The following is a 16367-nucleotide window of genomic DNA, read 5'->3' on the forward strand; positions in this document are numbered from 1 at the left end:
CCTTTTTTTTTTTTTTTACTTGTTAGGTGCCACTACAACTGGGAATTCATCAAAAGCCTCTTCCCGAGTCAAGGATCAACACCTAGTCCAAATATAAGCATTAGGTCAAGAGCAAATCAAGAGCTTCAGACTCCCATCAAGTGTACTGTGGATCATTTCTTGTATCTAGGAATTTGTGACCGTATTTTGCATATATTTAATTTGTAGCACGAATGAAAGGCAATTCTCAACCTTATCAGCCAACACTGATCTATTCCCCAGGAGCTCTGGGTCAAACCAGCTTGCTGATTCCAGTCCTCTCATGCACTCTTTCTGCACACCACACAACTTCATACAAATTTTAAGTAATAATGTAGTTTGAAATGGACTTTGGCCAAAAAATATAAGTTGTAGCTCTTAAGTCTAGTTTCAGGCAAAAAGAAAAAGGAATGAGGTAAATCTGAGATATATACTATATTACTTATGTCCAAAACACAGGGTAAAGGTCAGGCAACCAGCTCATGCAACTGGCCTATGGTTACAATCCCATTTAAATTGGACTTTTGTCAAAACGTGAAAATTGTAGCTCCGTGAGTCTAGTTTCAGAACACCCCCACCCCCCAAATAAAAATAAGGAATCTGAGCTATAATGAATTAGTTATGTCAAAAATACTGGGCAGCAGTCAAGCAACCTGCCAGCCAGGAACTTTTCACTTCAAAGCAACAGTCATAAAACAGCTGCATCTCAATGATTATATTCAAGTGGGCCAACGCTTAGGAAAAAAAGGGGCCTGCTGAAGACCTTTTCGTGCTCTACCTTTCACCCTTCTTATTCTTATAAATAGCTGAGGTTATAAGAGTTTTCACAAGTCTCCAGGCACACATATTGGAATAACTTTTGGGATAAATTTTGAAAGACAATTAGGGTCAAACTTGGAATATCTCAAGTACACCATGAAGTCATTTAGGGGAGTAATCACATGCTTGCTGATCCAAAAATCTTGACTCTAGGCCATGTTTAGGTCCCTTAGTCTGAGATGTTTGCAATCCTCAGTACGCATCAGCCAATTAATTCAGATATCCACATACTTGTAGGGACACCCACATGACATAAACCCAATTGACATATCTCTGACCATTGGAGCTTCAATGGCTACATTTGAACTGCTGGAGACCAGCAGAAGTTCACATAATCCAAGCCCTCATCCACATGGTTATTTTCATGAAAACAAGCAACTTATTAGAAACTAATGTGGGACAAAATATAGAAGAAACGAAAGAAGAAGACAACAGGGCATAGTTGCACAGGAAGGGACACACAAAGCTAAAGCTTCAATTCAATTCTTTTTTTCTTTTCTTAATTCCATCCCAATAAATTTGATTACATCAATATGTAAAGAAAAATTAAAAGACTTCTGACCCAACTAACCCTAATCCTTAATCAAATTTTAAACAAAAATCTAAAATTAAAATAACAAGATAGACCCAACAAATAAACCTACAATAATTAAATATCCTATTAAAATTTCAAATTGGGTTCCTAAACAGATTTGAGTCGGTCCAACACTGTGCTGCATCAAAATCACTTTTGGATTATAAAAAGGGTGATTTTGGGCATTCAAAAAATAACTATTACAACAGTGCTTCAAAAGGTTTAACTGACCATTGTTTTCATTTTTGGTTATAGCATTTGTGAGATATGTATGCTTTTACTTTGCTATTCATCTTCTTAGAGGCTGTAATATTTTCTCTCATTTTGGAAAATTGTTGAGTTGCGTGTGTGGAGCCTTGGGCCGCACAAAAAAGTGTCATGTGGTGACATTGTCAATGATTTTGGTCGACTAGAAAACACCTCTGGATTTAGAGTGAGCATTGGAAGAATTAAAATTGGTAAAGATTGAATTGCCACAGGAGAAGCAATTGAGAATAGTAGAAATCCATGTGTTTGACTGCTTGTGTAACCTAGGCAGTGAATGAAGGGAATTTACCCTAAGCACATTAAATTTTGCCTCTCCCTTGCATCAGTTATCTTGTTCTTGAACTACGTCTTGAGTGTAGGTAAGTGTTCAAAACTAATTACTTTCATGTATATTACTGGTCAAAGTTTTCAAACATCACTTTTAGCCAATGAAACTTCTAATCCCAAATCACTGCACCCTTGCGAGATTCTGATCTCAACAACAATGTATCTACAATGATATAGTACAGAGAGTGGTATCGTACCTCTGCATTAGGCTCATTAGTAGCACAAAGTGCTGCTTCAGCTTCACTAAGAAGATCCATTTGAAAGCATGATATTGCAAACAAGTAGCGTGACTGAGCCATCTTTGTTCCTTCATATTTTAAGACCAAAAAGAATAAGATTTTTAAGAACCACATTCATTCTTTACAGGTGGAAAACTAAGATATAAATGAATCAGGACAGCATATAGACAAAGAAAGCACTACTATATTGTTAAAAAAACAATGTTCAGTAACGTGGTTTCCTTAAATGCAATTTTGGGATGACTATAGATATACGTTTGATGAAATTTTCAAGAATTGTAAGTTGATGAAAGAACCAATGAGAGGCAAAATCACCTGCATTTGTAAATGTCTAACACATAAAATGGGATAATAACCTTGTGGGGTTGCTAGATGTAAGGAATATATACCTTTCAAAATATGGTATGCGCAGTAAGCTTGATTATTTTGCATGTAACAACTAGCCAATAATTGCAAATTCAACTGCAATGAAGAATAAATCCAATATCAGATTAAATGAAGAAATCTGAAATGAAAAAGAAAAGGGACAACGCTTGAAATAATGAAAAGAAGTTAGTTCAGACATCATATTTGCTTGAGATACAAGCAGTGAGACAGTGATCACTATCAAACTAGGATGAAGAGATGGAGCATCCATGTAGAGTACATGATATCTAAAGAGATGAAAAATAACCAAAAGTCACTCAATTGATTTCATGATCACCCAATAAAATTTATGCATGTCACCCTTAACCTTAGGTATGGTCATAAAAGAAATATTGGTACATAAATAATATGGTTAGTCGGGGCTGTTAATGAATACAAAACATCCTCAGAAGCACCTTAGAATTCAAATCATTGAGTGCATAAGAATGAAACAAGCCTAAGAGGGATAGAACCATGACCAGATGCATCAGAAAAGAAGTAACGAGTAGCACAAATAGGTTATTTAAATAAAAATAATAAAAAATGAAACCTAACCTCATTTAATAATATGCAGTCAAGACTAAATGAATACACAGATAAGGAGCATCGTGGCAAGCTCAAGGTTATAAAACAAGCAAGATCCAAAAATAGCCTGGGTTAAGTAGCAACCAAGGACATTATGCTTACACTCTACAAGAAGATTCAACCTTAAAGAGAATGGAAAAGAAGTCATCTGGCCAAAGCCCAATAATTGGGAAAAGATTTGAATGATCTAAGTTGGGCTTTCAACTTCTTAGCACACTCTTAAGAGATCCAGTCACATGATTAACCACAGCATACATTTACCAAATGTTATTATAAAATTAAGGTAGATAGAGACATTCATAATGCCTGATAACCTAGCTCATACAAGCTACACAACACACCATTAGAAAGAAGAAGAAAAAAACACTCCTTTCGTAGTGATATGCAACCCTTAGTTAACCTCGATGGAAAAGAAAGAAAGAAAGAAAAACGTGTTTGTGAGAGGGCATATATTCATGGCCTTCTCGCTCGTCTCTTGAATTTGAAATACTTGTAAGTTTCAGCAATTAAACTATGCTCCTAACACACTACCTCACTTTGAGAGCGATCAAAAACACTCTGACTCGTAACTGTAATCCACTAAAAACAGCTTATTTAATAATAAAACCGTTAACCATAAATAAATACATACCCCCAAAATAAAAATTAACTGATTAGAAACAAGTGAGCCAAAATATAAAAGCTCCGACAACTGAATCTCAGTGATCGACGAGAACTCTGGACATAGGTAGACAAATACAAACAGTAAAATAAGGTGAATTTAGATAAAAACCTCAGATGGGAACTCTGCACAGAGGCGCTCGCAGAGAAAAATGGCGTTTCGGTGCATGAAATGACGAAGACTGCTCTGCACACAGTCAATAAGTAGGGTTTCCATGGCAACGGTGCAGAAAGAGAATAGGGGAGAAGACAGAGAGCCAGCTTCGAAGGCAGTGAAATTTGGGGTTTTTCCTGTCTGGGGCTTTTAATTCAAAAATGCAGAACCACACGTGCGGACCATGAATGGTTCCTTCGATTTCAAACGCGCGGCACGTGCCAACGAACGAATCTCGCTTGTTCTTAACTTTCGCGTGACTGCGTGAGGGAGAACTGTGTGGCACTGACTTCGGTGTGCGGGACCTGTCCGTACCGGGAAACAGTACTCCGGCGACCTCACCGACGGCGATACTCTCAGCCGTTACTTTACCTTACCTTATTCCAGACCAGTTATCTTTTTTGATAACAAAGACTTTTTTTATATATAGGGAAATAGGGGTTGGGATATTACATATGCAGCCAGTAATGATTGAACCCACAACCTCTCCACTTAGAGGTGAGTTCTCAACCATTGCACTATCCTTCCATTGGCATTCCAGACCAGTTATTGTTGTGAGCAACAAGTCTAATCCAATGGGTGAAATAGTCGAGGAACAAAATTACTCTTTTGTTTTTTAGATAATTTAAAGTAATCACAGAGCAAACAAGGAGCGGAAAAAAATCATTATATTATGCTATGCTCAATTTTGTAAAGTGATGCTTTCTTTGATGGCATGATGGTCTTTATGCAGGGCTGGATGCAGATGTCTTATTTATTTGTTTTTAGGGCCATTATTGTCATTTTATTGTTTTGTATAAGTGCCCTTATTTTATTTTTTTTGGTAAACTATAAGTGCCCTTTTCTTTTTCTTTTTTTTGGTAGACTATAAGTGCCCTTTAGGTTCAGGGTTTTGTGTTGTTTGATCATTTTCTGGGTTTCTTCTAAGCTTTAGGGGTCAGCCCTCAATCTCCCGTGTGATAATGTCCTTACCTTTGGTTTTGTTTTTTGTCAAGTCCTTACCTTAGGTTTATCATGGAAGAAGCCTAGAGTTATAAGGTTTTCCGTGCTAGGTAAGGTTGTAATGTTCTTGAGTGTTTGGTGGTGTAAATGCTCGGTTTGTACTGTGGTCTTGGTGTTTCTTTTGTATATGAGAGTTTGTGAGTGCATAAAGTGTTGTATTTGTGAGAATTTTGATGTTGTTAGTGTATGGTATTGTGACTTTGTGAGCCAGCAAAGCTCGTCCTTAGATGTAGGACCTTTGTCCGAACCAAGTAGTTCCCTGTGCTTATTGTGTTTAGATGTTATTTCCGCTACGTAGACTACGGTATTCTTAATACTCATTATAAAATCCTCAAATGGTTGTAAGTATTATGGCTACTAGTAAGGATAGAAGATTGTGTTATTCTTACACTTCACATATCTATGAGGGGGATCCACTTACGATAGCCTCACTGCCAGTCATGCTACTGTTACGATTATGTTACTTATACAATAAAAGATGTAATGATTGGAAATTATAGGGGCTTAAATATAAATAGTGGCTTTACAATTTGCATAATGGGGGCTTTTAATTTTCCAGATTTACAATTGTAAACCAAGTTGATTGCCAAATTGATCAACTAAACCACAAGTTATCAATAGTCGCAATTCATTTACCTCTCCCCCCCCCCCCCCAAACAAAAAAAAGTTGGAATTCTAAATTGTTCTGCATGTGAGATAACTTTCCTTTCTAAGAAGTATGGATCTTACCACTTTATCAACCCTGCATTGACACACATTCCCAATCATTAATCCTTGATCTCGTTTGATTCACATCTTGGTCTTCATCCACTACAATATGTACCACGTTATGAGGTCCATTGTTTAGCCTGCTGGACTGACGCTTGTTGAACATGACACAATTTTCGCATAAGAATGATTAAAAAATTTCATCTCCCTTCTCTTTTTTTTTTTTTTTTTTTTTTTTTTTGTACGAAGGGGCTTTATTAAGTTCGGGAATGGGAATATTAATATGCCTCAGCAATAGTTGAACCCACGACCTCTTCACTAATAAGTGTTGGTTTCTCCCTTCTCTTTAGTTTACTCTACAATCAAATAGAGCATCTAAAATATCGTCTTGTTATAAACTAATGGAAAACTAGGGGTCGTGCTTCAGTGTTGCACAATTAATGAATCTCGACCACCTGTCTATGGTTCAGATTAATTATGAATCTCGATCACCTGTTTTGGATTTGTTTATTTATTTTTATTATGAATATATGTATATACTTTTTGAACTATAGCAAAAATAAGGTTTCGACCACCATAATTGATAAGGACCGTAGGTAGCTTAGTGCTACGAAGCCAAACGCGGAAAACTAGAGGATGGGCCTCAGTTTTCAAAATCCTGGAGTGATCAAGTTGTACTCTTACTCTTTTTTGACGATTATAATTCAGGCAGGGGCTTCCATTCGCCTTGTGAATGTCATCTCAACCAAGAATTCATCTCACTGTAATTCTTTGGCTTTTGCTTATCTTCTCCGTGGAATGACATAGGAATCTATTATCTCTCTGATGTTCTTTTGGAGATGTGTGTGTTTGTGTGTGTGTGTGTGTTTTTTTTTTATTTCTTCTTGTTTTACTTTTCATGTATTTTTTTTTTCTCCTTTCCTTCTTTGCTAGACTCCAAAGCAAGAGGTGCTCTTTTCTTGTCAAGAAAAAAGAAAAAATAATAACAAGAGAAAGTCTGATCTCTGTAGTTGGTACAAGATGTATCACTGTTCCACTTCCACAAGTGGTGATTTTGACATTGTTTGCTTCAAAGAGATTGTTTTCGCCCTTACGCAGGTGTCACCTTTCCCATTGCAAGCTAGAGTTCAGATATTTATGATCACTAGGTGGTAAGGAAAGTTGCAGAGATTGGTGATTCCGGTACACTGCAGCTAGCCTCATATGCTTTAATTGTTATAAAATGTATAGTGTTGATGGTGAAATGCCCACAATCTTGGTTTATCTGGATTCAACGTATGTAGCTACATCGTCGACAATTCCTGTGGAAGTTATCAGTGGTCAATTAGTTGCACAACAGTTAGTAGTCGTGTAAGCGTATGACATAGTTTCGATTGTGCCTTGTGCTGGTGGTACATCTTTGTATTCCTTGTTTGCCACATGTGATGTTCTCTTTAGTACAATGGAGGAAAACTTGACTCCTTGGCTTGGATGACCCCGGTAACGTTATATTTGATGGTTTGGCTTTTGAATTTGATGTAACTATGTAACTATGCCATATGTTTCTCATGAAATATTAAATTTTTTCTATATAGGCATAAATACAGGTGAATGGCCATGTAAATAAATAATACCATTAAATCTGAACCGTTTATGATGGATGATTCAAATTTAATGGTAAGATTTATTGGACCGTTCAGCCAAGCAACTTACACAGTTATTCAGCTACCACCTTCGCATATATATATATATATATATATATATATATATATATATATATATATATATATATATATATATATTTCATCTTTCTATCCCAAAAAAATAAATAATTTGGGCAGGGCTCTCTATTACAGAATTGACGTCATTGTGGGCTTTTGACAAAAAAAAAAAAAAAACCCGACATTATGGGCTGGGCTTTGGGAAATATGAGAAACCATTTTTTGTAAGAAAGAAATATGAGAAACAGTTGCATAGGACTATAGGAGATGCGTCTTCTTCATCCCTCTTTCTCTCTCTCTTTCTCGTGTTTTCTCTACGAGTTCCTTTATCCAGTCCTTCTTGCCTGCTGCCGTTCTTATACTTCTTCCTCCCTATCTGAGATTTTGCAGGTGCGTCTGTTTCCACTAACCCAACAGTGGGATTCTTCAAGCCGAATCAAGAACTGCAGTTCAAGGTATTTATTCCCCATTATTATCTCACTCTGTTATTATTCCTCAAGTGTGTTTTTCTACATGTACATGTTGATTCTGAAAGTAGTATTAAATCTATATTAAGCCTTTGTGCTTTGATGATCTGTCATTTTCGTTTCTGCTGATGCCCTGTTTAATTCATTTCATGTGTTTTCAGTGCCTGGCCAGTTATGTTTACAGATATCGCTTTTAGGATAACTCATCTACAAGCATAGTCTCTTTATAGCTCTAGCTACTTTTTTGATATGAGGCCAAAGGTCCGGCATAGGGGTTTAGCTCAATGTAGAAACCAGTGAATCTTGTTTTCTGCAGGATAACGAGGACATTTTCTGTTTAATTAATGTAAACGAGGATGAACTTTCTTTTGCTTCTTTACATTGATTGGTGACTGGGTTTTGGTTTTTCCCCAATTATTTGCATGATTAGGTTCATTTTACTTTATTACATTTGATGATTCTGTATATGTGGGAAGCTGAAAATGAACATTTTCTGAGACTGGCACATATGCGTATGCAACCCTCACTGAACATTTTCTGTGACTGGCACATACATTTCTGGTTCACAGGTTTAAGGCCCTGGCTTTGTGATGGAAAGTTTGTTTTGGGATATCATTGTGTTCAAAAACTTACAATAGATGGTTTGAGTGTGCTAAGCTTCTCATTCTTGGTACTGTTAGAAAGAGTGACAACACTAGGGATACAAGAAGGTGTTGTGTTTTTGTAGGTGTTTCAGTCTATTGCTGTCATTAGTTCTATATATATTATTTGTGGTGTGCTGGATGTATTGGATAGAAATGAAGAGTCAAGGAATTTGAGTTGGGTGAAAGATTTTGTCAGGGGACTGGTTTGGGTGTCATCGGCTATTTCCTTGATTTCCCGGAGGATCAGAGGGGTGGGAGTTCTTGCTATTTTCTGGTGGATCTCCTTCTCATTACTGGGGACTGCATTGAATGTGGAAGTGTGGCATTTTACCAGAATCAAATCTCTTCTTGGATAGGTTTAGAACATATTTCAGATTCATAAGAATTGTAAATAAGGTTCTGGCAGTGTTAGGTTTTTTATTAAAAATCTATATTAAGTTTCAAAATTAGTTTTTGCATTTCTTTTATTTAATTGTTGTTAGTGTGTGGGACCCATGAGGTAAGGGTGGTAATGAGGTACCATGAGTAAAGGAGGCCCTTCATGACCTTGGTTATGAGGCTCTTCATGACATTAGTCATGGGTCTTAATGGTCTTGATCATGGTGGTGTGGTGGGGTTACTTGAAGGGTGGAATTTACTTCAATTCTAACTCTTGACCATCAATTCTCATTTCAACTTCATGACCATTCATGGCCATTACCATGAGTGGGGTTGAGATTATTGAATGAATTAAATCCAATTCATTGCCTTAAGAATCCTAAGGGGTGTAAGGTGAGGTTTGGGCCTATATAAACTCAACCTTTCCTTGCATGTGGTGGGTAATCGTGGTGTGCAATTGAGACACTCCTCACTCTCACATTATTTGTGTTACAAAGTTAATTTCTTTCTTTGAATTTGCCCAAGTGTTGTGCTCTAGCTTTTGGCTCCTTGAAGGGACTAGAAGAACTACCTCATCTTCTAGTTGGAGGTTGCTTTATCTTGGAGGTGGTGGTGCGAAGAACCCTTGGTAGTAGGGTGCATCAATTACCTTAAAGACAGCACTCAAGGTGTGACTCAACCTCATTGATCGGTGGTTCGTTCGGTTGCAATATCAAGCTCTCCGGATTAGCTAAGGATCTTCATCTTTCAATTGTGTTGCAATTTCATTTTTGTATTTTATAGAATTTGTAATACAATTACCCCAATAGGCAGGCACTGATCAAACCATTAAAAGCAACCATAGCAGAATAAGGAGTAAGAGAAGTGATCTGTAAAGGGTTTAAAACTTTTAAACTGATGAAAGTACAAGTTTGATCTTACCTTGGCTCTGAAGACATTATAAGCACCACTTATCACGTTTATATCAGCACTTGAGGGAGGGATGACAAAATGTAGCATGCAAGAGAGTGATTCCCACTAGTTTCTATTGATGGAGTCTCCAGCTATAATCAATCTCTTCCCCCTTAGCCTCTCCAACATATGTGTTCGATTGAACCAAAGAACTTAAGCTCATTTTCCAACCATCTCCCCTGTTATTAACAGGGACATAGGAATTAAGATTCATGGAACTTAGACGAATAACTGAGTCCAAAAAGCACCTAAAACAGAGAGATGGGTAACCATATGAAGCTCCAACAATGAGTGAACTTGGACGATCAGGTCTCTCATTTTCTATTTACATTTTGATGAAAATTATTTTTTCAACCTGAATTCAATTCTTTGGTTTCCTTCTCCACTCTCAGCTGACTTCAATTATTTGGTTCCACTTCTTCCTTTGAATTGTCACTATAGATTAACTCCCGAAGAGTGGAGTTATCCTATAGTTGGAAAAGATCAGAATGAAGACTGCAGCATATTTGACAAGTAATTGGTTTCAGATTTTATCTGAAAGGGTGGGTAGATCAAAAGCCCAAAGATAAATTCCTTTGTTCTATATGCAGGAAAATATCATTTTTATGCAAATATAGGTACTTGTAACTTGTAAGATTAATTGGACATATTTCTATGGCTAAAGTTTTGGAGTTTCATCTAAGATAATCTTCTGCTTTTGCTGCATAGGATGACCTTTGGTGACCAATCAGTGGAAAGGAATAACAATTCAAAGGAAGAAGTGGAGCCAAATATGAAGGGTGAGGAATCAGTAGTCAGATACAAGAGCAGCAATGTCAAGATGGCACGATTACAGTCGATGCTTTCGGTCTTCCTTAATGACCCCATACTGGCTGATGTTCCTAAGAAACCCACCCTTGCTGATGTTGATACCTTGTTGAACTTTGAATTAGGCAGTGCTATGAGAATTTCCATTGTTAAAATGGATAATATTATATTTGGTACTTGTTCCTCTCAAACACTATTGTTACCATTGATTTTTTTACTTATGGTATTGTTTGGTTATGCTGGCGGCTGATATGGTCTTTGTCAGTGAAGATGTTGCAGTGTTGAACTCGGCAACTGTTAAAGAATTGAAATTGGCAATCAAAAGGAAAACAAATGATATGGAGCAGTCTCAGTTGGGACAACGCCACATTTCATGGTACACATGCTTAACCTATCCATAAAATCTCACTTTTAGTATATCAGTGATTTCTGTTTCTGATTCCATGGAGCAAAATTTATGCAATTTGGTCTAGCTTTTTCTAGGTTAAAGGGAAGGGAAGGAAAGCATTTATGAATTCCTGACACAAAAGATGGCTAATACACCAGATGAACTTCTCAATGTATCCTGATAATTGTAATGGTCTTGAAATATCTATTTTTTTAAAGTAGCAAAGAACCTACAGTGGATTATTTGGGTGGACTGGTCAAATATTTGGCCCATTTATGGACCGAGAACTGAGGCCAATGAGAACTGTGGCACCTCATGTGGATGACCTCAAGGGTGAAGAAGAGTTAGAACCCTGGACCTGTGCTTCCTGAGGCATGGTCTCTTACCGACAGAGCTACTTGTGGTTATTTTTTCATGACTTTAAGGCCTGATGGGGATCCAGATCCTCTCCAACTTCCTAAGTGCCTAGATCTCCCACAACACCACAGAAAAAGAGGCAAAATGACCACCCTCCTCCTGCCCAGAATCTTGTTTTGGGGTGGATCCAGTCCTGCTTGAGCCTGGTTGGAAGGGAGTTGCACAAGCGGAAGTTGCCAGAGGAGTAAAATATCTTTCATGGTGCTTGGTGAACTATTAGGTTTTTAGGATTTGAAGTAATAAAGTCACTGGTTGTTTCTGTTTCTTTAATTATCTGAATATATGAAATTGTGACCCTTCAGGCTATTTACTGTTCAGAAACAAGTTGTATGATAATTATTATATTAAACATGAAATTTATTGAGGACTTTTGTTGGTGAAATCCCAATTGAAGTATGGAAGAGCTTAGGAACCCATGGACTAGTTTGGTTGACTAAGTTGTTTAATAAGATTATGAGCACAGGGAAAATGCCAGATGATTGGAGGAGAAGTGTTGTGGTTCCAATTTACAAAAATAAAGGAGATATTCAAAGTTGTAATAACTATAGGGGCATTAAATTGATGAGCCATACGATGAAATTATGGGAGAGAATAATTGAAACCCGTTTGAGACACTTAACTACAGTTACGGAGAACCAATTTGGGTTTATGCCAGGAAGATCTACAACGGAGGCTATTTACTTAATTAGGAGACTTATGGAAAGGTATAGAGAATGTAGGAAAGATCTTCATATGGTATTTATTGACCTAGAAAAAGCTTATGATAGAGTCCCTAGAGCGTTAATTTGGCAAGTACTAGAGAAAAGAAGTGTTGCAAGTAAATATATAGATATAGTTAAGGATATGTATGATGGTTCGGTGACTAGTGTTAGAACAGTGGGGGGACAAAGTAATGAATTCCCGATAACAGTTGGGCTACATCAAGGGTCAACTTTAAGCCCATATCTATTTGCACTGGTAATGGATGAATTAACCAAAGACATCCAAGATGAGGTCCCCTGGTGTATGCTTTTTGCGGATGATATTGTGTTGATTGATGAGACCCAAGTGGGGATTAATACCAAATTAGAATCATGGAGATTAGCTTTGGAATCAAAAGGCTTTAAACTTAGTAGATCGAAGACAAAATATTTAGTTTGTAACTTTAGTCATGATCGGCCAGATGATGAGGTGGTGATACTTGACGATAAAGAGATTTCTCAGAGTGATTGTTTTAGGTACCTAGGTTCAATCATAAGTAAAAGAGGTGATTTGGAAGATGAGGTTTCCCAAAGAATTAAAATAGGGTGGATGAAGTGGAGAGGTGCGTCCGGGGTCTTATGTGATCGACGTATTCCATTAAAGCTTAAAGGAAAATTTTATAGGACCGTTGTTCGACCAGCTATGATGTACGGTGCAGAGTGTTGGGCTGTTAAAAAGAATCATATAGATAAACTCAGTGTAGCAGAAATGAGGATGCTAAGATGGATGAGTGGCAAAACTAGGATGGATAAGATAAGAAACGATCATATTAGAGTTGGGCTGGGAGTTGCTCCCATAAGTGATAAGCTTAGAGAAAGTCGTTTGAGGTGGCACGGCCACGTTCAACGGAGACCTATAAATGCTCCTTTACGGAGAAGTGATATAATCCATATTGAAGGAACTAGAAGAGCTAGGGGTAGACCTAAGATAACCTTAGGAGAAGTGGTGAGAAAGGATATGTATAGCTTAGGCCTTGTATCTAGCATGGCCTCGAATAGAACTGATTGGAGGGCAAGAATCCATGTAGCCGACCCCATTTAGTTGGGACAAGGCTTATTGTTGTTGTTGTTGTTGTTGTTTTGTTGGTGAATTTTTTATATTGAATGATGATGTTGAGAGGAGAAACTATTCCCCTGCTAATCTTTCTAAGGGAGGAAGCGGCCCACTTCTTTCTTTTTTTCAAATACTAGGTACTCTCTAGAGATCCATGTTGTCACCATAAAGATGATGTTGGTGCAGCTAAAGATTTTTCTTGTGATAGACATATGGGCCTGTTATCTAAGCTCTTTTGGAGTTTATTTTCTCCACAATGTGACCTGTTTCCATTTGGAGAAAAGTGGAGGATCCTGCACAGCATCACACCTTTGGCCATTTGCCGGCATCTCATACTGATTATTTAGGGGACAACTTATATGAAACCTATTGAATGAGTCTCTCTAGATATTAGTGGGCAAGGATTCAACATATTGATGTAGAATTGGGATCCTGGGACTGTTTTTAGGGTGTGTGTCATATGTCATGTGTATACATGTGTATTTTACCTCGAAAAAAGTGTATACATGTATAACTCGTACATTCTTGTGGCAGTTGTACATCTCAAGCTTTTAATGCAAAGTGAGCTTCTCTTGGGGAAAAATACACCTCATATATCAGCTCCCTTCCAGATAGATTAGATTGATGGATGGAAGAGTGGGGCAGAAAAGTAGGGCCCTTTCATAATGACTCCATATTACGTTTCCATTCCATTCCTAATCAATGGTGGCTAATCCCAGTAGATTATGAGCACAGCCACGACTTTTGCTTCTTAACAAGCCTCTCCTCCCCATTAACATGTGATTGAGGAAAAAATACACCTCATATATCAGCTCCATTCTTGCATTTTTTTAGTCAGATATAAATTGAGTGTCATATGTTATATTTATTTGATTAACAGGTGTATCTAGTTATTTATGGTTTGTGCTTGCAGGAGGCATATTTGGTCGAACTTTTGTCTTTCCTACAATAATGAGAAGCTCATCCATGAAAATGCTCTACTTCAGAATTTTGGCATACGTAACAGCTCTCAGGTAATTTCCATCCCTTTTGCATGGTTTAGTTCTTTCATTAACTTTTAATGGAATAGATAGCGGAAAAGGGGGGGGAAGGCGGGTGGTTGTTTGATTCCATGAAACGGCTTTCTCCAATGTATTATTGACAGTTCGCCTAGATACATAAGGTAGAGTTATCCCTTTATTGAAATCATCTGTCTTTTATGTAGGTACACTTTGTTCCCTTTATCATGTCAAGAGTATTTTTGAAACACACTCGGAGGAGAAAACATCAATTCTTCCATGGTCTTCGAAAATGATACGTGATCATCATCTGGCTTGTGTTAGTGAGGTGATACTTATTGACCCATTGTAATTTGTAAATAGGTAACGTATGCTTTTGATGAATGCTAGACGCTTATTGTAGGATAACCTATTTGGGTTTGCAAGCACGATAATGGTCAGCTTCTTCTTTATTACGCCACCTTTTTTTAAGATTATTGAAGCATAAAGGGTAAATTTTTCTGGTCCTGACACAACGAGAGTCATTTCTTTTTGTTTTTCATGTAAAGTGATAAACAAATGTTCAATGTATTTTGGTGAACTCGTCTGTTCATTTCCAAACTCTGCATTGCAATGCTAATTTCCTATGGGTCACCAGTTATCTTAAGAAGTTAGGGTTTTCTTATCAACTTGACAATTGATGTCAATCTTCAGTCTGATGTTTTACCTTTGCAGGTAAAGATTAGGTTTTCTTCTTCCAGTTTTGTTAGGTGGCTTTTAGTGGACATCTAAGGAAATCTGGATATTCCCAAATCTTGCTGCTCTTATGACAAACAAATGATGTCCAGAAGCTCTCTTGATCAGGGGCCATAGAGCCTATAAACATGGTTGCATTTTTGTCATTAGTGGGGCAGTTTCCTTTATGTTACTTGTGGGGATTGGCTACCATAAGAGGCCTTAACTTTAATTAGTGAAATGCTCTATTCTTCTTGGGAATTGAGCAATCTTAAGCAATGCTGATAGCAAATGAACTAACTGTATTCATTCTGTCGGATTCCAAGATTAGAGATGTCCAGAGAGTCTTTGATAGAATTAGTAGGTATTAGATCTCTTACCAAAAAACCAGGAAAATTTCTGGAATACTTCCAGATGATTGACAAAAGCATAGACACCCTAAAACTATATAAAATTGACAGATTGATGAGTAAACCATTAAGATTTGCCAGCCGGTGGTGGTGGAAATCTTCTGGTAGGTTCACACAAATCTGTTTTCTTTTATCGTTTTCTTCTCTCATTAATTTGCAGCTTCTGTAGAGTCTATTAGAAGAGCAATATTGACTGTGTTATTAATAATATCCATGAACGGATTCATTGTGGATCACTGAAAGCTTCCAATAGTTTTCCGGGAAATCGGTATTTGACAAGAGTTATGTACATCTTCAACTAGTGAAGAGGAAGCCATGAGAGAGCAGATATCCAAATCAACCTACACCTTTGAATATGTCACTCTCAGATACCTCTTATGAGACTCTAATTACAGAGGAGGTGGCATTTCAGTCATCAACTCACTTGGAACCAGCATTTAGACAATAGCAACATTACTCATTTCACAACCTATGGAATCTTAGTCCAAGGTGGCCCTGGGACATACATTAGAAACGCTTTCCTCGTGCAACATATCACTGCCGGTGGTGATCCAGCAAGAAGAACTTCCCTGGCACTGCAATCAACCTAGCAGGCAATGATAATGCTGTCACAGACTATTTGGTCCTCGTTTCTGCAGCAATTGGAATAATAGTGTCTGGTGAAGCTAATACAGTCATTGGGGCACATTGCTATCACAAAGCTACTGGTTGGGGTGGAACAGATACTTATCTCAGGCACCCTGGTTTGACACAAACCCAGATTGTGAATTGGCATAGATTACACCGACATCATCGCAGAAGACCCAGTTCAACTACTTATTCTTAGGTGATGTTTTTGTTTTATTGAAGTCCATTAATGGAAACTGAAGTTATGCAAATGGCGATCCAAGCTCATTATTACTTATTCTTAGGTGATGTTTTTGTTTTGTTGGAGTCCATTA

The 16367-nt window shown here is 37.4% G+C and overlaps 2 protein-coding genes and 1 pseudogene across 2 annotated transcripts in view; 2 read left to right on the top strand and 1 right to left on the bottom strand.

The window, feature by feature from the left end:
• Nucleotides 1–4426, bottom strand: part of HBT (CDC27 family protein) — a 28828-nt gene extending 24402 nt beyond the window's left edge. The window contains exons 1-3 of the mRNA XM_089149222.1: nucleotides 4007–4426; nucleotides 2634–2706; nucleotides 2203–2312 (exon numbers count right to left, since the gene is read on the bottom strand). Of these exons, the coding sequence (XP_089005348.1) occupies nucleotides 2203–2312; nucleotides 2634–2706; nucleotides 4007–4111 (288 nt within the window). The 5' untranslated portion in view covers nucleotides 4112–4426. The remainder of the gene's footprint in view (nucleotides 1–2202; nucleotides 2313–2633; nucleotides 2707–4006) is intronic.
• Nucleotides 4427–7726: 3300 nt separating this feature from the next.
• LOC149020971 (U11/U12 small nuclear ribonucleoprotein 25 kDa protein-like) lies at nucleotides 7727–16292 on the top strand. The gene is made up of 5 exons (XM_089149223.1): nucleotides 7727–7913; nucleotides 10607–10878; nucleotides 10976–11081; nucleotides 14218–14317; nucleotides 14509–16292. The coding sequence occupies exons 2-5, from the start codon at nucleotides 10608–10610 to the stop codon at nucleotides 14596–14598; spliced, it is 567 nt and encodes a 188-aa protein (XP_089005349.1). The 5' UTR covers nucleotides 7727–7913; nucleotide 10607; the 3' UTR covers nucleotides 14599–16292.
• On the top strand, nucleotides 15742–16293 carry LOC149020972 (polygalacturonase QRT3 pseudogene; annotated as a pseudogene).
• The last annotated feature ends 74 nt before the right edge of the window (nucleotides 16294–16367 follow it).

Source organism: Hakea prostrata, chromosome 3 (assembly GCF_041222555.1).
Source record: "Hakea prostrata isolate BN-2017 chromosome 3, UWA_Hpros_2, whole genome shotgun sequence".
In the NCBI taxonomy this organism is placed as follows: domain Eukaryota; kingdom Viridiplantae; phylum Streptophyta; class Magnoliopsida; order Proteales; family Proteaceae; genus Hakea; species Hakea prostrata.